Source organism: Ambystoma mexicanum, chromosome 8, assembly GCF_040938575.1.
Source record: "Ambystoma mexicanum isolate Mex_15411 chromosome 8, UKY_AmexF1_1, whole genome shotgun sequence".
Taxonomy (NCBI): Eukaryota; Metazoa; Chordata; class Amphibia; order Caudata; family Ambystomatidae; genus Ambystoma; species Ambystoma mexicanum.
Genome location: NC_090929.1, coordinates 1,391,459,288 through 1,391,482,485, shown reverse-complemented (window position 1 = coordinate 1,391,482,485; position 23,198 = coordinate 1,391,459,288). Strand labels below are relative to the sequence as shown.

The window sequence follows — 23,198 nt, the reverse complement described above, 5'->3', positions numbered from 1 at the left end:
TGGCATAATTGCACAGGCCTAAGAAACTCTACATCTACTTTACTGTGTGTAGCTTGCCTGTGTTCAGTATGGCTTCAGCTCTTTCTGGGGTAACCCTTTTCCCTTCATGAGAGATCAGCTGACCTATGTGGAGTACTTCTCATTGACAATATTGTAACTTCTCTTTGTCAACCTTATATCCTTTTTCAGCTAGTATAGTTAATAGCTGAACAAAATCGTGTCTGCATTTCTCCTCTGTCGTGCTGCAAATTAATATGTCGTCCACATATTGCAAGACAACACTTTCTAATGCAATATTGCTTAGGTCCATCTGCAGGACTCTGTTAAAGATAGGAGACTCACAGTACCCCTGGGGTAGCGTGGTGCTTTTCAGATGCCTCTGTCTGAACATGAATGACGTCGGATCTTGTGAGTCACGGTGCAACGGGATTGAGAAAAATGCATTTTCCAAGTCAATCACCATGAAATATTTTGCCTCAGTCAGTATGTTACATAGGATTGTAGCCGGGTTAGGGACTAAAGGGAACTCTGCTTCCACAATATCATTTATCGGCCTTAGATTTTGTACTAGCCCCCAAGACCCCCCTTTACTTTTTTTCACAGGGCACACTAACGCATTACATGGTGACTCTGACGTCACTAGGATGCCTTGCTCCATCGTAGCCGGAATTGTTTTAAAAATTCCTTCATCGGCCTCCCTGGACATGGGTTATTGCCATGCTTTCGGTAGAATTGCTCCTGGCTACAGTTTAATCTTCACTTCTCCGACTCCTTTCAATAACCCTACGTCATAGGGTCATGTGGTCCACACTGAGACAGGCACCTGGGCCATGTCGTCGTCGAAATATTCGGGATGGTTCTGTGCTAACATCATTCTCTGAGGCACTTCTCTTTTGATCATTTTCACTCAAAAGGTGAGGTTCACCTCCACTGTTGTTTCTCGTCTGTCTGCTTGTTCATCAAACAGATCGTCATCAGTGACATCAGTCAATCTGTACCCCTCTTCAATGGCGATAACTGTGCACCATTGTCGGCCTTCATCATCATAACCATCGATCAAGACCACTTTTCCTCGCATCGCGGCTGTGTGTATTATTAAGGGAAATACTTGTCCCCTTTCCTCATGCATAGGTATTCTTGGCCTGAACAAAAATTCGTCTGGGGTCCTGGTAGTTTTTTCAGCAAGGCCTGGCAGCCCTGCCATTAACACGCGTATTCCATATGCGAATATTTCTGGCTCTAATAGTATAGCCCTCATAGCTGTGTGTCCTGCGTATGCTCTAATCATTTTGCATACATTTGAATAGTGGATTCCTGGAGTTGAACATACTATGCCCTCCTCTGTGAATGAGATTGTCATATTTAACTTGCGTCATTAGATCTCGATCCAAAATATTTACTGGGTTTTGTCGTGAATATAATAGAGGCACATTAATTTCACGTTCTCCTATAGAGACTGGAAGTGCATTTGTGAAGGGAACACAACTTGTAACTCCTGTGAAACTCTGAGTATTTATAGCATTGCCGGACAAGGAAAACTTGCCTTCACGTATGAACTAACTTGTTGCACCCATGTCAACGAGGAAGGAATATTCTTTATCCCCTATAACGAGATCCACCCTTGGTTCCCGGTGAGGGTCTGGTGTCACTGATAGGATAGAACACATCAGGGTTCCCAGTGATCTGTCCTAGTCCATATATAATTTGTGCGAAAGGACTTCGCCCCATCACCAGTGTTACTCCTCATTCCAGGGTTCACGGTCTGTCCTGTGCTTACTGTCTGACAGTTGCATCGGTGACTGTTGGGACTGTCCTGGTGGAAAACTCACAGAATTCTGAGGTTGCAAGCCTTGTTGCTCTCCTGGCGTTTGTTGTTGCACAGTGTGATTTTGTGCAACTCCTTGCTTTAAAAACACTGGTGTATTCACCGTACCTGCTTCTATTCCTTGGCTGTTCTGCATCATGCCTTGATTTCTGCATGTGCGCGCTAAATGCCCTGTCATCCCACACAAACCAACATACTGGCGGTGGTCTGATCATTTGCCCATTTGATATATCTTGATTGCCATTTTGCATGTTTTGAAAACCTCCTCGATTATTCTGGAAACCTCCCCGATTACTCTGCCATCCTCTTCCTCTAAATCCTCTTCCCCTGGGATAAAACCCCATACTGCCCTGATTATTCTGCTGTGGATTGACTTGTGGCATGCTCGATTCAGCTGTGCTAGTTATCATTGCTCCTTCAAGAGCATATTTTGACAATTTCTCCCGCACTCATTTTGCCTCTTCACCCTTTCGTGCAGCTTCCTGTTTGCGATTCTTTTCTTGCAGCAGCCTGCAATGGTGTGCGATGGTCAACTGTGTTTCTGACCATGGCTTGGCCTCGATTCCTACCAATTTCTTTGTTTGTTTGTTTATTTTATTTGTATGGCGCTCCAAACCCAGAGGTAGAAGGGCGCTTAAGAATTTGGTTACAGAGTTGAGAAGTATCTGTGTGTTGCATACTTCGTACAGGTTTATAATATATACATATATACACAGTGGTCAATAAACAGAACCTATGCAGTACATACAATATACAATTTTCAGAATAAATACAGTGTCTAAACCAGTATCCGCACGGGTCTAGAGTTAGTGGTGTTATTCTTTGTTTAGCAGCCAGCTGATGACCTGCTTCCTAAAGATCTGGAAGGATTCGACAGTTTTGATGTTAAGCGGTAGGGAGTTCCAGAGTTGGGGGGCAAGCACTGTGAAGCTTACCCCTCCAGCTCTTTTTAGGTGGAACCTGGGCACTAGTAGGCAAAGAGTGTTGGAGGATCTGGTGAATCTGGTGGCAGGTTTCAGGGTGAGTTTATTAGCTAGATAAGGTGGTGCTAGGTGATTGAGGGCTTTGTACGTGAGGCAGATGATTTTTAGATCAATTATTTGGCGTATGGATAGCCATTTGCAGGCTTTCCTAGTGGCAGAGATATGCTCTTGTCTGGGAATGTTGAGGGCTGCGCGTAAGGCGTTATTTTGTATTACCTGCAATTTGTTGAGTACGGATTGATTAGCGCCTAGGTACAGGCTGTTACAGTAATCCAGTTTGGATTGTATTAGGGCACTGGCAAGGGTGAGGCAGCTGTTGGGTGATAGGAAGGGTCTGCTGGCCCTAATGAGCTTGCCGGTATAGGCAGCGGCTGAGGCGGTCATATTGGTGTTTGCTAAGGTTGGTGTTGGCATCTAGATAGAAGCCAAGGGTTTTTACGCTTTTGGCTATGGGAATGGAATGCCCATCGATGGTGATGTTATTATAGCTAGGGTTAAGTTTAGTTAGAGTGTTGGGGGGCCAACAATTAGGATCTCTGTCTTCTCATCATTCAGGCAGAGACCATGGGAGGCCATCCATGCCTGAATGATGGAGAATATTTTGTTGATCCGGGCGGTAATTACCAGTGATAGTGAGGAGTATCTGGGTGTCATCTGCGTAGTTTGTGTAGGTGACACCCAGATGGTCCAGTTGGTCAAATAGAGGCTTTGTAAATATGTTGTACAAAGTGGGGGATACACAGGAACCTTGTGGGACCCCCCATGTGATGGGGACTGCTGCAGCTGTAGTGGAAAAGACTCGTATGGTTCTGTTTGCCAGGAAGGATTGTATCCATGTGATGGCAGGGGAGGAGAAGTGGGCTGCGGTGACAAGGTGATTAGAGGACCTCATGGCTGACCAGGTCAAAGGCCGCTGAGAGGTCTAGGAGGAGTAGGATTGCGGCATTGCCTTTGTCTTTAATTTCATCAATCTGGCTTTTGAGATCAACAAGGGCGGTTTCAGTTCCGTGTTGAGGTCTGAAGCCAGATTGATGTATTCCTAGCAGTTGGTTGGATTCTAGGTATTCCTGAATTTGGATGTAGGCGACACTGTCCAGGATTTTCAGTAGGAAGGGGACTGTGGTGATGGGCCTGTAGTTTGTGGGTGTGGCCGGGTCGAGGGATTGTTTTTTCAGGAGAGGGAGAACCCATGATTGTTTTAAGTTGCTGGGGATGGAGCTATTGGTGAAGGATAGGTTGATGAGTTTGGTGATGAAGGGGGAGAGCTCTCTGGCTGCATCTTTTATGATTTGAGCCGGGCAGCTGTCTCCTTTACAGTTAGAGGGTTTCAGGGAGGTGATGATTTTTTGAACTTCCGGGATGGTGACTTTTTTGAACGAAAAGCCTGCGCTAGTGTTAGGTGTGGGTAGGCTAAGGTTGGTGACATTGTTGAAGAGTTGTTGCCGTTTGTTTTCGATTTTTGTTTGGAGTCCTAAAATTTTATTGTTGAGGGATTTTGGTGCACCAGGATTGGTCTTTCAGGCAGGTTTCCGGGGGCGAAATAGGGTTTTCTAGTTCCTTCAGAATTTTGAATAATTCTTTAGTGGAGGATCCTGCCTGAGTGATCCTGGTGTTGTATGTATCTTTTTTGGTCCGGATTATCTCGCTTTTGTAAAGTGAGGATAAGTTAGTGAGGTTGGATTTGTTTTCCGCAGTGGGGTTAGTTTTCCAGGTGTGGTGAGCCTTCGCTTTCTCTTTCCTAAGTAGTTTGAGCTCAGGGGTGTACCACGAGTTCAGATGAGCTTTGGGTTTAGCTTTGTGTATTTTCAAGGGGGCAACGGTGTCCATTGCTTTGGCCATGGAATCATTGAAGGTGTCAATCAGCAGGTTTAAGTCAGCGTTAGCTGGGAGAGCATTGAGGGTAGGTAAGACCAGTGGTAGTAGGGCTTCAGCAGTGATGTTGCGTTTATTCCTGGTGGGGCATGCTGGTGCCATGTGGTGCTTATTGGGCAGTACCTGATTGGTGTTAAACTCAAGGGGGATCATGTGGTGATCGGTCCATGCCAGAGGTTGGGGGTCTTTGCAGGTTGTGTTGCAATTGTGGGTTGCTACCCAATCAAGGGATCTGCCTTTTTGGTGGGTAGGGAGTACAATGAGTTGAGTGAGACCATGATCGGTTAGGACATTGGCTAGGGATGCAGCATGTGCATCGTTTGGGTCTTGGTAGCCGAGGTTGAAGTCTCCGAGGATCATGATTTGTGCTGTTGGTTTGGAAATTTCGGTGATGAGGGATGTGATGTCTTCTTCGAAGGTCCCAGGGGGACCTGGGGGTCTATATATGAGGTGGATGGTTATTGTGGCTGTGGGGGAGGTTTGTAGTTTGGTTGAGAGTAACTCGCAGGATGTGAATGCGGCTGTGTCGGTTAGTCTAAGGCCTAGGGCCGATTTGGAAATGATTGCTACGCCTCCACCTCTGGCGTTTGGTCTGTCCGCTCTGAAGATAGTGTATTTGTCTGGGATGGCTAGCGATAAATAGGGTCCGGACGCCTCATGAAGCCAAGTTTCTGTTAGGGCTAAGAAGTCAAGGTCATTGGTAAGGATGATGTCTGCAATTTCTGTGGGGTGGGCAGCCAGGGATCTGACGTTGAGTAGGGCGCCTTTTAGTGGGGGAGGAGTGGGCTTGCTTGGTGCAATGTGCTTTGTATTAGTTTTGGTGTAAGGTCTGGAGTTAGGTTTAGAATTTGTGGTGGGGAGCCTGGAGCCTAATCTGTCATTGCGGGTTGTGATGTTGGGAATAAGGGAGCGGGGGGTTGGCCCGGGCGGCTTAAAGCGGGTGGGAGGTTTGGTGGTCATTTTGGTTTGGTTAGACTTAGTAATGGGACTGTGGTGACTGTTGGTAGGTAGGCCATGGATGACGATGGATGTGGAGGTGAGAGGGTGGTGGTAAGTGGAGGGGAAAGGGGGTGTGGAGGGTAGGAACGGAGTGGGGCAGGGGATGGGATGGTGTCTGGGGCACCCTAGTTTAGCCAGGCCGTCCTGGTGGGCTATGTAGATATTGTTGCTACAAGGTACATTGTCCTGTATTAAGCAGAAAGGGAACATGGTTAGGGCGAGCCAGAAGATCATGGTCTGTAGATAGCGGTGGAGTCTAGTGGCGCTGGTGGGGAGCAGGCCAGACTAAGATAGATGGTGGCTGGTTAGAGTCGGGTAGAATCGGTCAGGTACAGTCTGTGCACTATAGTATCTAGATTGGATACAACTAGTTGTGAGGTTGGAGCATACAACAGGGGCACCTAGATGTGACAATTCCTGACATTGACTAAAATGCATACATCAGAGGGCACCTAGGTGTGACAATTCCTGACATTGACTAGAATGCATACATCAGAGGGTCTGTTAGCGACCATAGGGCACAACTCAGTTCTGGTGGTCGGTTAGCGACCATGGGGTACGACACAATTCTAGTGGTCTGTTAGCGACCATAGGGCATGACACAATTCTAGTGGTCTGTTAGCGACCATAGGGTACGACACAGTTCTAGTGGTCTGTGTGTATCTGCATTGCATCACAGTATGGTTTGAGGGAGGTGTGCAGCCGTGAGCAGTGTGTGCGGAGGACTAGTTCTGAGTACAATTGTCATATAATGGTTGGGCAGCTGCAGTGACTAAAGCAGTGACCGTAAGGCACAACACAGTCTAAATGTGGTCGGCTATTGACCATAAGGCACAACACAGTCTAAATGTGGTCTGCTAGTGACCATAAGGCACAACATAGTCTGAGTGTGGTCTGCTATTGACCATAAGGCACAACAAAGTCTAAATGTGGTCTATTGACCATAAGGCACAACACAGTCTAAATGTGGTCTGCTATTGACCATAAGGCACAACACAGTCTAAATGTGGTCTGCTATTGACCATAAGGCACAACACAGTCTAAATGTGGTCTGCTAATGACCATAAGGCACAGCATAGTCTGAGTGTGGTCTGCTAGTGACCATAAAGAACAACACAGACAAATGAGGTCAGTTAGTATTCATGAGCCAAACAGGTATTAGGCTCTATAGATAGACCAACACTTGCCACCGGAGTAAACGGGCGAGTGCAGAGTGAGGCAGCAAAAAGGAAACAGTGTAGAAGATTGAGTGATATATTGTGCGTCTTAGCAACCAAGGCCAGGTAGGCTGCAATCTATAGCTAGAACGCCTAAATTCAGAGTCCCTGTGGGACGCTATAGCACTTAAGACAGTGTGGTTGTCAAGAGTGTGTTGTATGAGATGGATGACCATCCATCTAATACACTGGCACAATGGGCATAAAGTGTTGGGTATAGCAACGTGCTGGTTTACTCACATGGCCAGGTGGGTATATGGATGCTTGAAAGCATTGGCACATCAGTGACGCCTCGTTGGTCGATAAAGCATATAACGGAGGCCCAGGATAGTTCTGCAGACGGGGTAGCGAGTGTTCCGGAGCCTTCACTTGCCAGAACTAAGGGGCAGCATCTGTGGCCCAGGCCCACAGTGCTCCGAACAGGCGCAGGAACAGGCCTTTGTATGGCCTTTGGACTGGCCGGCGATTCCGCCTGCCGGCGGATCCACGTGTTGAAAACGAGGTTCGGCCTCGATTTCGCGCCGCACAGCGCCCGGCATGGGCGAGTCAGGCACTGTATGGGGACAGGGTCAGGCAGGCCCTGCTCCGTGTAGCTCGCTCTGAGCCTGGATCCTCTGCTGGGCTGGGGGGGGGCTCCTGCCCTCACCCCTCAATGAGGATGGATGAAGTGGGGGGACCTGGGGCGCAGGAACAGGCCTTTGTATGGCCTTCGTACTGGCCGGCGATTCCGCCTGCCGGCGGATCCACGTGTTGAAAACGAGGTTCAGCCTCGATTTCGCGCCGCGCAGCGCCCGGCATGGGCGAGTCATGCACCGTATGGGGACAGGGTCAGGCAGGCCCTGCTCCGTGTAGCTCGCTCTGAGCCTGTACCCTCTGCTGGGCTGGGGGGGCTCCTGCCCTCACCCCTCAATGAGGATGGATGAAGTGGGGGGACCTGGGGCGCAGGAACAGGCCTTTGTATGGCCTTCGGACTGGCCGGCGATTCCGCCTGCCGGCGGATCCACGTGTTGAAAACGAGGTTCAGCCTCGATTTCGCGCCGCACAGCGCCCGGCATGGGCGAGTCAGGCACCGTATGGGGACAGGGTCAGGCAGGCCCTGCTCTGTGTAGCTCGCTCTGAGCCTGGATCCTCTGCTGGGCTGGGGGGGGGCTCCTGCCCTCACCCCTCAATGAGTCTTGAGCTGCTTCTGTACCGGCTCTGGCAGCCCTTGGCACAATATATGGTAGAACACGGGTATAGACTTCCCCCAAGATTCCCGCTTCTCGAGTACCCACGTGTCTTGGAAATTCTGTATGTAAATCAACGGATCTTCCGACTCCTTCATTTTCTGAGTCATGATAGCTCCCATATCGGAAGTATCTGGGTATAGCACCCGTAGTGCTTTCCACACCGCGTTTCTGCAATTGTTAAATGGAGCTCCGTCATGCGCAGTATTAACTGTGGTCACACCAGCGTAACACCAGGTAACCCACCAGTGTCCACACATCATCAGCTCTATCGCTGAGTATGGCAATTAGGAGACCTTTGATATCCCCCATAGCTAGCGTGTTTTTTCTAGCTTGTGTATCCATTTTCCGACTCCCGATGTCAACATTGGAAGCTTATTTTTCAGGTTTTCTCGGTCCATGTGTGGCCATGGAATATACTGTGGTCTTGCTCCACCTTTCTAGAGCAACGGAAATTGGGATGCATAGTCCTCTTTCCTCTCTTTGTTCTTCTGTCTATTGCAGGAGTAATATTCCTGCATCGCCGCCTACCAGCAATGTCCTTGTTGGAGACACCCCCCTCTGACCATGAGATACTTCTTTGTGTCGGTCTGACTGTGTGGCTGACTCTGATGCCCTTGGTGCAGACTCACTAGAATCTAGCCATCTTATGCCTTTCCATCCTGAGAATTGTTTTTCGCGTCTCCTCTCTTCCTCCTTTTCCTCATGTCCCACTCTTTCGGTGTCAGACATTATCTGTGCCCAACTTGGTGCAATGTCTTGCATCATCTTTATTCCTACTTATTTCCAACCTCTCTAGGGACAGTTCTCTATTCCTACTACTTCGGGAGACATCCTCAGCATTGTAAAGCTGAGTGCTCTCTAGGCGCTCGTCTTCACCCTCCCCTTGTGGTACTTGTTCTAGCCACATTTCATCATATATTCTATCTATCATTTCTCCGATGCTTCTGGTGTCGAAGTCCTCAATATTTGCCCTAGACGTGCCTGGTACTGAATTGTACTCAGGAAAGAATTCTTCTATGTCCTCCCAGTCTACCACTGGATCAGGTTTTTTAACCTCATTCCAGATATTCAAGATCGCATGCTCTGTCTTCGCTTACGTTCTACATCGTCACTTAATTCTCTGCGCTTCCTTGCTTCTTCTCTTCTTCCCCATCTTCTTCCTCTTTCTTTGCATCTCTATGTTCATTTACCCTTCGGATCTCCTCATCCCTTCGTCTCTTTATTCTTTTCTCTCTTATCCTTTGTTCTTCCTCTATTCTTCGCTGCTCTTGTCTGTTTTGATCATTGGCTGTTCTCTGTTTACGATCATGTTGCCTTTCTTGCTCTTCGCGATATAACTGTTCTCGTCTCTGCCTATCTTTTTTCTTTATTCTTTCCTCGCTCAATCCTTTTTCCTTTTCCTTCTCCTTTCTCTGTACATCGTCTAACTTCTCCTTTTGTTTCGCGTCATCAATGCCTTTGCCATTGAGTTTCAATCAATTCTGCCCTCCCATCCATTCATTCTTTGCGAATGCTATCTCCTCAGTTCTATCCTCGCTGCCTTTCCATCTTTTGCCTTCTCTCTCTGCCTCGAGATGTACTTGCCTGTGTCTGCTCTCTTCTCTCGTCATCGCGTCTCTCCTTGTGCCTCAGGACTTTGGAGGCGATATCTCTACCTCTATCTGTATCTTGATTTTCGTTACTACTTTGCATAGGTAACTCATAGGCTGGATAGCTATACCCCGTGGCTGCTTTAAGGTCACTGAGTGGGTAGAACCCTTCCTCCTTATTTTCAATTTTCGTTTCAGATGGGGCGGGTGGCGCTGAAGGCGTCTCACCCTATCCCCCCCTCCTCTGTGCATACATTAAGTATCCAGTCTAGTGGTGGTTCCTCTTCCTTTGTTATGTTGATACATTTTCCACAACTCTAGACTAGCTAGGCGTTTGTCTAACCTTTTGACCGTGTATGTGGTGTGCAAGTATGTCGTCATGTGTTGCAAAACAGCTTTAGATAATGACCCACCCTGTGGCCAAGGCATAAACATTTTGTGGGTGGTTTCTTTAACCCATTCTGCACTGTACTTTTTCAGTTTAGGTGCATGTTTTGGCAACTGTTTGCACAGGTGTGCTAATGGAGTTATGTCTTCCATGCTTAAATCTGTTCCATTTGTCTTTATAACACTTGTAACGCTTTACGTGACTTAAACAATTCCAACAATATGAGCGAGCACCAATCACTGCAAGCTCCAATCCTGTTAGTTTCCACAAAATTTGATATCTTCTATTTTACTCGATAAACATCAATTCGTATACTACAATATCCCAGTTATTTAATCGTGTAAATCTTATGTGCGTTCCTCTAAGAAAAATGTTTTGACTTATGATGTCACAACAAACAACACATAAGACAGACGTTAACAGACTAGACGAACTCCAGCTGGCCACATATACCTCTGCCTCTAATATTTTTACCCCAACATGGAGTTTAAACCCATCCCTTTCACAAAAGCGTCTTGAACCGCTGTGGTGACCTATTTGTTCCCCTTTATTTGGGACTCTGGATGCATGTTTCTTCTAGCCACTTATATTAAAAGCGTAGGAATTGGGCGAATCCTCTCACTTCTCTGGTGTCTTCCCCAGTATCCTCTCTCCGTCTACTTGATTATTCTTGAGTCATTATTTCCTTTCCCATGTATATATACATTCCTCTCTACTTCTGAATATATTTTGTTTTCCCGCCTCCCTCCGTTACCTTTTCCCTTACTTGTTCTAAGGTATATACTTTTTGCCAAAGCATTAGTCTTTTTCACTCACCGTTCGCATGTTTCCTCTCTGGATGCTCGTGATCACCGCCTTCGTCCCCGCCTTTTCCGGCCGTTCTCCCGCTCAGCTGCCCGTAGGAGTGGGAAGGGGTTATGTGGGTAACACAGGTCCCTTCAGACTTCGTTCTGCAGATTTTATTTTTACTTTGAAATACGAATTAGCACATTATGAGGTGACAAGCACCTAGCACTTTATAATAAAATGTCAGCAATTAGAATATAAAATAGCACGAGAAAACCCCGAAAGGGGAAAGAAGTTCACATGGAAAAGTACTATATTAGTCAGAGTACTCAATTGTAAAAACTAGAGGCAAAGAAGAGGAGGAAGCTCAGACATAAATATTCACATTTTAATTTTTAATTTATTATCATAGTAAAATCGCATGATATATAAACATCTAAACATCAATGAAAAGGAAGAATTAATTTATGTATAAAATTGTTGTCAAATCTCATGCCTCGAAATATTCAGACACAATTAAACTACCACAGTTCATAACCTTGTATTGATCGAGGTAAAAACATCACTGTCTCATTTATAAGTTGCATTCAAAGGATAGAATTGCTGTAAACCCAATTAATAATTGAGTGCTGATTGCAAACGAATGCTAACCAGGAAATAAAGTGCTGGATGCAAAACAAAGTGCTAAGTGCCAAACTACCACAATTCATAACCTTGTATTGATCGAGGTAAAAACATCACTGTCTCATTTATAAGTTGCATTCAAAAGATAGAATTGCTGTAAACCCAATTAATAATTGAGTGCTGATTGCAAACGAATGCTAACCAAGAAATAAAGTGCTGGATGCAGAAAAAGTGCTAAGTGCCTACTGTACATACTGTGCATAGATGATCTTAAAATATCAAAACAGTTTCGGCGAATTCAGCCTATCTGGTTCAATTAAACGAACCAGTAGTCGCCTTCTTCAGGGCGCACTATGTATTAAAGATATAAACCTAGAACATACTAATGCATGAGTATCGATATATCATTCAGTAGTTCTCGTAGATAAAATCTTTGTGTGATTCATAAGGGCTTGATTGTGGATCTGGAGTCTGCTTTGAAGACGTAGACCCTTGATAAAACACATTAGGACAAACAGAATGAGAAAAAACAAAAAAACTTGGTGGTTAAAAACCGAAAATGAATGAGTGAGCCTCCTAATATTCAATGCCTCATAACCATACGAATAGAGCCTAGGGACATATGTTATATATATATTTACCTAAGTTGGTCCAAGATAGTGGTGCCGCAAAATAATTTTGATTCGATCCGCCACCCGAGCTGGACTGGTGATGCAAATTAATTCACATCTAAAAAGACATATGGTTATGAGGCATTGAATATTAGGAGGCTCACTCATTCATTTTCGGTTTTTAACCACCAAGTTTTTTTGTTTTTTCTCATTCTGTTTGTCCTAATGTGTTTTATCAAGGGTCTACGTCTTCAAAGCAGACTCCAGATCCACAATCAAGCCCTTATGAATCACACAAAGATTTTATCTACGAGAACTACTGAATGATATATCGATACTCATGCATTAGTATGTTCTAGGTTTATATCTTTAATACATAGTGCGCCCTGAAGAAGGCGACTACTGGTTCGTTTAATTGAACCAGATAGGCTGAATTCGCCGAAACTGTTTTGATATTTTAAGATCATCTATGCACAGTATGTACAGTAGGCACTTAGCACTTTTTCTGCATCCAGCACTTTATTTCTTGGTTAGCATTCGTTTGCAATCAGCACTCAATTATTAATTGGGTTTACAGCAATTCTATCTTTTGAATGCAACTTATAAATGAGACAGTGATGTTTTTACCTCGATCAATACAAGGTTATGAATTGTGGTAGTTTGGCACTTAGCACTTTGTTTTGCATCCAGCACTTTATTTCCTGGTTAGCATTCGTTTGCAATCAGCACTCAATTATTAATTGGGTTTACAGCAATTCTATCCTTTGAATGCAACTTATAAATGAGACAGTGATGTTTTTACCTCGATCAATACAAGGTTATGAACTGTGGTAGTTTAATTGTGTCTGAATATTTCGAGGCATGAGATTTGACAACAATTTTATACATAAATTAATTCTTCCTTTTCATTGATGTTTAGATGTTTATATATCATGCGATTTTACTATGATAATAAATTAAAAATTAAAATGTGAATATTTATGTCTGAGCTTCCTCCTCTTCTTTGCCTCTAGTTTTTACAATTGAGTACTCTGACTAATATAGTACTTTTCCATGTGAACTTCTTTCCCCTTTCGGGGTTTTCTCGTGCTATTTTGTTGTTTCCCAGTTCCATGGTTTAGGGGTTACCCATCCGTTGCGATACAGCAATTAGAATATAGCCTCGCCCTCACTCACCAGCGCATATGATAAACTCATAAGATCTTCATATTCTAGCAATATATCATTGGGTTCACTACTTTCAGCATGAACCTGAGCGTTAACACTTTTAAAAATAGAGCCTCCGGGATCAAAAGTGACTAATCACAGCAGTCTCCCTTCTAAATGTGCCGCCAAACAGCCGCACAACAGCCAATGGGCTTTTCACCGTCAGGCTTAACGCCGCAAGGGTGGGTTGAGCGCAGTTTTCAACTCGCTGCCAGTCACGTGATCACACACGTGGTCCGAGTGACTCCGCCTCCTCCAGGAAGCGGTATGGGCCAGGCAAGAGCAACGCTCGCAGTGCCTGGATGCTGGCAGGTAAAACACAAGGTCAATCACAGTAGTTCACTGCTCACACGCTCTTGGATTCCGAAAATAAAGCACTGCTCAGGCGGCTCGAGCGCAGTTTTCAACTCGCTGCCAGTCACGTGATCACACACGTGGTCCGAGTGACTCCGCCTCCTCCAGGAAGCGGTATGGGCCAGGCAAGAGCAACGCTCGCAGTGCCTGGATGCTGGCAGGTAAAACACAAGGTCAATCACAGTAGTTCACTGCTCACACGCTCTTGGATTCCGAAAATAAAGCACCGCTCAGGCGGCTCGAGCGCAGTTTTCAACTCGCTGCCAGTCACGTGATCACACACGTGGTCCGAGTGACTCCGCCTCCTCCAGGAAGCGGTATGGGCCAGGCAAGAGCAACGCTCGCAGTGCCTGGATGCTGGCAGGTAAAACACAAGGTCAATCACAGTAGTTCACTGCTCACACGCACTTGGATTCCGAAAATACATTTTTACTTTACCACTGTCTACGGGGAGCTTCATGGTCTACTCAGCCGGATGGCAAAGGACTTGTGATATTGCCGAGGACCTAGAGTTACTTTGTCGACGGTCAATGGGTGTCTTGACTAATCTGTAACCATCCGATCTCTGCTACCAAGTATGCTCCGAGACCCCCCAACCGGCCCATGGAGTCAGGGTTTGCTCAGAAGCACTTTAAGACAAGATAGCAGCACCCATGAGATGGATGGGGGTGCAGATATATACTTCAACACCAATCAATAAGGACAACTCAACGGTTTGGCAAAGGGAGTCTGTTTAATGACAAGTACAAAAAACGGGGAGTCTCATGAATATCAGCGGATGCGTGATCTTCCTTCTCGCTTCACAACTCCAACAATCGTCACAAAAATCATAACATTTATACTGAAAACTCGTCATCATTGACGTTTAACGCTTAAAATTGACATGCATTTCTATTGGTTAAGAAAAGGTGACTTTAATATAGGTACTATATCTGTATATGGTAACGGAGTAAGGGGATTGGGTAAACACAATCAGGTGGGGCATCTAAGCCCTACCTTCAAAATGGCTACTGTAGACATCACTAAAAAGTACAACGTCTTATTTGCTCTACTAACTATAGGATCCTAGATTACTTGGTCCACTATGATTGGGTTGGCATCGACCCCACAAATACTTTTCCACTTCGCTTAGCAGCACACAGAATGATCGGCCAGGTGCCGAGTGCCCCTTAGCTACCTCGGCCTTCCTCCAATTATTGTTACAATCAATCATCACTTTAGAAGGCCATGTGTCAATGATTTCACTGTGGTTGGCCTCGAAACTCCATCTTCTGTCTGGAAAAGTTCTGATATCTTCATTTATTCTGCTTCTTGTGGAAATACACTTATATAATGTGTTTCGTTGAGGTAGGTATGTATAGGTGGCGCTTGCCGCGGTCTATCTTCTAAACTGATAGGTACTGGACAGAGCCCTACTGCGGCTCTCTGCTGGTTTATTTGCTCATCATACGTCACATAATTCAGTGTGAACGTTCCTGGTACTTCGAAATGGGTGGTTGGAGTGCAGGCTTTATTTGGGACCTCCTGTACAGCTTGTTCCCCAAAGGCTCTGGGGCCCAGGAGTCTATTCCAGATACTTTCTAGTCAGAAAGAAGACTGGGGTTGGAGACCCATCCTGGACCTGCGCCGTCTAAAAAACTTGAAATCCCAACAATTCAGGATGGTCACGTTGCAGCACGTGCTCGCCAACTGGAAGAAGGGGACTTCTTGACGTCGGTAGACCTAGAGGAGGCGTACTTCCATGTCCCCATCCACAGGAAACATCGGAAGTTCCTACGGTTCGTGGTGCATGGACAACACTACCAGTTCAGGCCCTTTCCTTTTGGCTTAGTCGGCCCCAAGGGTGTTCACGAAATGCCTGGCCCCGGTCGCGGCCCACCTGCGTCTGCAGGGAGTACATGTATACCCATACCTGGATGATTTGTTGATACAAGCCTGCTTCTGGGAACTGGCCAACACGCACGTGAAGTAGACAGTTCTGCTACTGATGGAGCTGGGGTTCTCCGTAAACTATCCGAAGTCCTGCTTAACGCCATCGCAGAACACACTGTTCCTCTGCGCCAGACTCAACACAGTGGCTTGCCTGGTACTCCCAGCTATCGGAGGAGAGACTACCGGCCATTCAAGGGAACGGGTACATCGGCTTTCGATGGCGTAGACCACCACGGTTCGGGCCATCAAGTCTTTGCTGGGCATGATGTACTGCATCTAATTCGTCTCTGCGGGTTGCAGAGGCGATCCCTGCAGGAATTCTTGGACGCACGTGGGATACAAGGAATTTTGCAGACAATATCCCCCCAACAAGGAGTTCCGGCGGGCAATAGTGGTGAGGGATACGCTCCCATATCACCCAGGGATGGGATTTCAAACCCCGCCATACAAGGAGACAGTCACCATAGACGCCTCTCTGGAAGGTTGGGGAGCTCACACTGGAAGTCTGCACACCAGAGGTCTGTGGCTTCTGGAGGAGAAGGATCTGCACATCAACATCCTGGCGTTAAGGGCAGTGTTCTGGGCCCTCACTTCTTGTCTCTGAGAGGCAAGGTGGCGAGTATCTTCACGGACAACACCATGTTCTACATCAGGAAGCAGGGGGTCACCCGATCCCCAGCGCTCTCCATGGAAGCTCAGGATTTGTTTCATTGAGCCATCGGACAGGGGATGTTCCTCACCCCGTTCCACCTGGCAGGCATCAAGAACACTATCGCCGACTCCCTCAGCAGGGAGCTTCTCTCCTGCCACAGGTAGGAACTTCGTCCGGTGGACCATCTGTTCGTCAAATGGGGCAGACCTCTGATCTTTTTGCCACGGCGGCAAACTAAAAATGCCAGAAGTTGGCCAGCAGATTCCACAAACAGAGGAGCATGGGGGACGCGTTCTCCTTCACATGGGAAGGTCTGTTTCTGTACGCCTTCCCCATGTTTCCTCTCCTGCTACGTGTGATCAACACACAGCGTCGTTGCAAGATGATACTCATCGCCCCGGCGTAGCAGAGATAGATTTGGTATCAGGACCTACTCAGCCTGTCAGTGTCTCCTCCAGTCAAGTTCCCCGTACTTCTGGGTCTGCTCACCAGGGAGAGATGTGCAGTCCTTCATCACGGCCCAGGATTGCTGAACCTGAAGGCATTGCTCCTGGAGCCTTAGAGTTTGGAGGTTATGAGCTTCCAGCCGACTGCAGGGAGTTCCTCTCCAAAGCCAGGGTATTGTCGACTCTAAAGTGCTACAGCTATAAGTGTAAGCAATTTGATACGTGGTGCCGGTTGCAGAAGATTACCCCTCTAAGGGTCATGGCCCCACAGATACTTCCATACTTTCTTTCCTTGGCAACATCCATCAAGGTACACCTGGTGGCCATCTCATGCTACACCAGATCCCTGGGAAGATCCTCGCTCTTGTCCCACAGACCCGTCAAGGAGTTTCTCAAGGGGCTTTTTCCATCTTTCCCTCCGGTAAAAGGCGCCTGCCCCGGCATGGGAACTCAACGGTTGCATACGAATTGTTCGTTTTACAACTGTTCAAATTACAATTGACCTCTTCACAATTGACCGAATTGTGAAGGTCAATTGTAACATATATGTGGGGGGAAACCCCCACAACCCCCCACCCAACGCCAAACCCCCCAAAACCCATATATATATATATATATATATATATCAATTGTGACCCTTTACATTTGGTCAATTGTTCATTCGAACAATTGTAAACAAACAATTTGGGTAATACCAACTCAACGTGGTCCTGACATCAAGCCCCACTCATGTTTCTCTCGTGGAAGACAGCTCAGCCAGACAAGCAGCCGTATCTGACTTTCCACAAATCGAGGGTGGTACTGCGTACACACCCCACTCTCATGCCAAAGATTCAGTCTGAATTCCACCTCAACAACCCTTTGGTGTTGCCATTTTTCTTCCTGAACCTTTTGTCGCCGGCGGAGAGGACCTTGCATTCGCTGGACATTGCTTGCGCCTTGAAGTTCTATGTGGCATGCACAAAGAGTTTTCGGAAGACTTCTCAATTGTTTGTGAACTTTGGTCCTGTGAACCATGGGAAGGCCTTGTCCAAGGCTTCCATGTCAAGATGGCTCTCTGGCTGCATCATGTACCGTCATCGGCTGGCTGACCGGCCTCTGCCAGGCTGGCCGAGAGCCTACTCCACCAGAGCGATCGATGCGACGATGCGACGAAAGCGTTCCTATCTGGTGTGACCCTGCTCGTCATCAGCTGTGCTCCGATGTGGAGGTCCATGCATACCTTCATGAAGTTCTACTACGTCGACAGGGATTCCAGGGAGGAGTCCAGAGTCGGCCGGGCAGTGCTACGCAACCTGTTCACTTGAGGTGAGTCTGTTCCAGGGGTAAGTGTTAATTGTTTGTTGAGCCTTGCCACATCCCATGGTTGTGTAATGCTGTGTATTTGTTATTCCTGAGCATGTTAATCCATGCCAGACCCCATGCTGGAGAAGGTTTGTTACTTACCTGTAACTATTGTTCTCCAACATGGGTCTGGCATGAATTCACATGCAAAACCTCCCTCTGCGGCTCTTCTTGGTCATACTGTCACTTTACGTGCATACCAAATCTGAAGACAGCTGCCAGAGGCGGGGCTTAGGGAGAGGACTGTTATTGGATGGGGGCAGTATGACCCAGAGGACAGCGATTGGTTTAGAGGAGAAATACAATTTTAAAGTGAAACGTTTATTCTTTTTTTTTAACCTGGGATTCCTAGCCTGATTGGGGCATATTCATGAGCATGTGAATCCATGCCAGACCTATGCTAGAGAACAATAGTTACAGTTAAGTAACTAAACCATATTGCCAGTATGGTCACTCTTACTCCTACTAATGGGTGTCATTCTGCTCATTAAAAGCACCCTCCAGCTCATGTCCAACACTGCTGCACTCATGATGGTATTTTTGACAGACTCGAGTATGTACAGAGCAGTGGCCAGGTTTCTGCTTCCTGTTGCTCAGACTAAATTGCTAAGCCGTTCTTTCTGGTACCACAAATACAATGGTGTATAGATCCCAAAAGCGGATTATGCCAGAAAATAGTTGGTGTACGAGTGTCTGATTTACTGGTGGTGAGTAGCTTTTTCTGTCCTTATTTTTTTCCTATTGGCAGTGTCCTAAAGCCCGTTCAGGATGGACGGACTGCTGTATGGAGCTAAAACCTGAATGGCTAATGTGTTAAGCACTCAATTTTGACATGAGCCACCCTGTGCTTGTCAAGTTCACATTTCTGGCAGAGCAGACTCCGCTGTTCATCCTTCCAAGGTTCATATATGAAGTGCTATTAAATTGGGTAATAGCTTGTGGTGGTATGAACGCTCTTAGAAGCATGAGGAATTCGATATGAAGAGTATACAAACAAAATCGGATATTAACATGATTCTCATATGAAGTGGTTTCTTATTACGCTCTGTTTTCATACAGCCAGCAAACTGCCATTCTGCAAGACCTATTGAAAGACGTACCGCTGGAGTTTGACTTCATTTTTTCAGAATCGCATGCAGAAGTGATATCAGGAAAACAAGAAGGTACTGGGGTTGTCTGTAGTAAAACGCAAGCATGGGGACAACTTTGTTTTTCTGAGTAGATGCCTGCCTGCATCCACTGATGACCTACCTTATCCCTGCATTGTGATGTAGCCTCCACACACCATAGTGTGTTTTTTCCACGATTGCATTTGACCTACCTTGTACCTGCACTTTTTAATCTTTTGCATTTTATTGTATCGCTCTCCTCATCACTCCTGCACTCCCTCTCCTCTTCCCTTTGTTTCAGCACTTGCACGCTCCAAATCGCCTTGCAGCCTAGTTGGAACAGCTTTTATTTTTCATTCCTTCTTCCCCTTGCTGCATTTCCCCTCCTGCCCCTCTGCCCTGGTCTCATGCTTTAGAACTTGCACGTCCTGAAAGTTTCCAGACCTTTTAAGAACGTTTCTGTTTTAGTTTTTATCCCCTTTTCTCCCTTTCCTCGCCCCCCTTTGTCTTGATGTGCCGTGAAACACAATATGATGTATAGTGTGCATTACAAATAACCAATAGATTTAATAAATAAAAGGAGAAGGCTTGCCTGCAGGAAATGTAAGGGCCGCTGACCATGCAAAAAGACTTAAGGATGACTGTTTTTATAAAGCCAACATTTTTTTTAGAACTCTTATTCTGAATGGATGCATTAAAGCATATGGCGTTGAAGAACTGCATCTTTGCTTATCATAAAGAATGGTTTCTTATTGTGAAGGTGTGCACTAAGCAATAGGATTTCAGAAAACTGACGGTCTGTGTTAGGAATGTGGGTTTGCTGACCCTTTTTAAGGTCCCCTAAACGTTTTGCTTTTTTGTTGTAGATCACGCCCAAATCTTTGTGGGCAGTGGCACTTTACGAAGCCCGCCGCCCCCCTCCCTCTCTTCCCCCTTGTGACTGCAATCTTTTCAGCATATATGGTCCTTGGTAGACCATGTGGCCCCAGGTGTGATTATTTGTTTGTTTTACATTTATTTTAGGGCAGGTGGGTGGCAGCTGTTATTTAATTTTGCCTTCACCACTGGTGATTTACTGCTTTAGTAGCCAAATGTAAATTTATGGTAGCCATTGGGGTATTAAGGTGTTTACAAAAGAAAAAATCCTAGCTTCCTTTCTCTATAGGTCCGTTTCTGTTCCTGGGCATGCCATCACACTTCTTGTGGGGGTGTAACTGGGATTCTAGCCATTTATCTGGGGGCAAACCCATTTGCCTGGACGTCAAAACCTTTGTGTGAAATCATTGTGTGTTTAGGCCAGCCCCTGTGAGTGTATGTAGGAGAGGTCCTGTTCTTGCACTCAATTCTGCTGGAATTTTTCGGGAGAAGCTGACTTACTTTCCTGTTGGTTGATTTTTGTTCAATATTTTGGGACGTTGCTACATTGTATACGGGGCTTATTGCTGGTTATGATTTTTGGCTGCTGGGCCCGTCTCGTGCTCCCAATGATGGTCCTCATCAGCTAGGCCAGTCTTTGCATGTTGGGACAGTGTTGTGGACAATTATACCACCCCTTACTGTTTTTACAACCTTAGTGTCCCACCTTAATGTTGGAAACTGCCCTCTTATGGAAGTTTATTGGGACCCCATACCTCACATCTGTTCGTGTTGGCTGTCCTGGGTCACCTTTGGGTATTGTGATGCCAGAACGTGTTCTTCCATCTTTCTGGAGCTTCCTCTATTGTTCTGTTCACTTCTGGCTGGTGTGTCCCATTCAAAGGATGGCCGTTTGTTCTTTTTTTGGGCTGTCGGAGTCGTCGTTAGTCTGGGGTTCAAGTCTCTGGGTGGCTGGACCCTGTAAGGGAAAAGCTGCACTTACTGGGCTTTCACTTTACTGGAGCTATATTTTCGGAAAAAACTTGTGCATGCCTACCTTTTGGCCCATCGGTTGGTGGGAAATTCTAGGTACTGAGGGTTTCCTGTGATGTAAGATTTCTGCAGGTATGCTTCAGCCATGTTTCCCCTTTGACGTGCATAGGGGGGCAGAGTCGTGCTTGGCTGAATCTTCTCCTGGGCTGCTGGGTCTTGAACCTGGCCCTGGATCCCTTCAAGGTGGTCTATTCTTGTGTCTCCTTGGGTGTGTTGCAGTTGTCTGTGCACTTGTTGGGTAGAATTAGGACTTACCTTGCTTCTCACCACAACCACAGAACTGCTTAATAACTGTCCTGTATCCCTGGGGAACTTACTTACCTTTAAACTATTTATATATATATATAGAAGTATACTTATAGCTGTACTTAAACTAGGAACTGACATTTACCTTGGGTTCCCACTAGGTCGCTGATGATTTAGGTCCAAAGACAACAGTTTGAGCTGGTTTTATGTTTATTTTTACTCCTACTTTCCATTGTTGTCTGTTAAAAGTGCCTTATAACTTTGTTTCCGCTGTCGTCACTATATATCACTGTCTGCTCTAAGAATGTAAGGGTCGTTGAGAGTCGCATCCCAAGTCTGAATTATTCTGACCTTGTGTAGTTCTCCTGATTTTATTTTGCATTTGTGAAATACTGCATTACACTCCTGCTATTAAAATGCTGTGTTGCTCTGTGTGTGTCACTTGTTAGTACATTTTTATCTGCCCTTTTTCGGTTTTGCGAGTCTTTGTGACTAGAGTTTTAAATCTGATCCATCATGTCTTTTGGGTTCTGTGTTTTAAAAAGTAACTTTATTTTAGCTCTATATACTGTGTAGTGTGCATTTGTAGCAATCCTATTTCTGTGTGCTATAGGGGTCGGAATACTGTGATACATGTTTGAGTGGGAACTTGTGTACTGATCATGGCTATTTAAATGCAATGTTACACTGTGTCTAGGTCCCCTTGTCTCTCCTCATCTTCAGTCTACAAGTGTAGTGCGGATCACAAGATAGTGGTCTCGCATGTTAGTAGTCTAGGCGAAAAGTGTCTTTATTGACATTTGCTGTTTCTTATACATATGCTGGTTCCAACTTTTTGCTGTGTGCCTAAAGTACTTATTTTAACCAGATAGATATTAAATGTATTACTTTAATGAGCCTTTTTTTCAGCATACCAGTGTTTGGTGGTTAACTGTGTGGACTTACTGATCTTCTCTGCTGGCCTTCTCCCTTCCTGAGGTTAAGCCTGACTGCTCTCACATGCCGACTTACTTTTAGAGTGGGTTGACTTCCCTTTTGGTTGGAATTGTTGCTCTGCCATTAGGTAGTTGCACAGAGGCTTTCTACAAATCTCCCTTACATTACAGTCTGTACAAAAAAAAAAAAGATTACAGTGCAAGCACGTTGGCCCATCAGGAATGGTTGAGCAGTGAGTCTTTAACTGCTAGCTACACAGGTTGGAACCTAATCTAAGCTCGTGGCAGTTCTGTGTAAATACACCTGTTAAGTAGTTTCAACCTGGATCCTGTTGTGTGTGTTATGAATCTTTGAGTATTCACTTTCTCTCCTTTTACAAAAATCTCTGTGCCAATTCACACCATGGCCATTCACTGGCTTGTGCCTCAATGCAGAGGGTTAATCATGCTGTGCTTGTTAAAGTAATATCTGTCTATCCCTGGTAAAGTATTCCCACCATTCCTCAATTCCCAAATTGCAGAAAATGGAGTAAAATGTCCTTTGTCATTTTCAATTGGGGGGGGGGGGACATTTGCATATTGTTGGTCGGTGGAAGGCAGTCTCACTAGCCAATTCCTGTTTAGTTCACCTGGGTAACTTTCACAAAACCTAAAATGCATTTGATAACCCAGGGTATTCGTCCCTTCTCCCCAAGGGGGAGCCACCCCATTGAGACTAGGGAGGTGAGCCCGCTACACAAGACCCTCCATAGGGGTATGGCCAGGTAGGATCTCACTGGGAGTGACTCCCCCTCTGGGGACAAGAACTCCCAATCTTTAAAAAGATCTCCATTAAACCCAGTCTTCTCTGCTTATATGAGAGTAAAGGAGGTTGTTAATTTGATAAAACTATAACCTCTGCCTAATAGAAATGCTGACCTCCTACCCCCTCGAGTGTGAATTC

The 23,198-nt window shown here is 45.8% G+C and overlaps 1 protein-coding gene across 2 annotated transcripts in view; it reads left to right on the top strand.

Moving 5' to 3' along the window:
* The window catches only part of ENTPD7 (ectonucleoside triphosphate diphosphohydrolase 7), a 482,207-nt gene that overhangs the window by 283,958 nt on the left and 175,051 nt on the right, over positions 1-23,198 (top strand). For both annotated transcript variants that reach the window (XM_069611530.1, XM_069611531.1), the window contains exon 6: positions 19,117-19,220. In XM_069611530.1, coding sequence (XP_069467631.1) covers positions 19,117-19,220 — 104 coding nt within the window. The remainder of the gene's footprint in view (positions 1-19,116; positions 19,221-23,198) is intronic.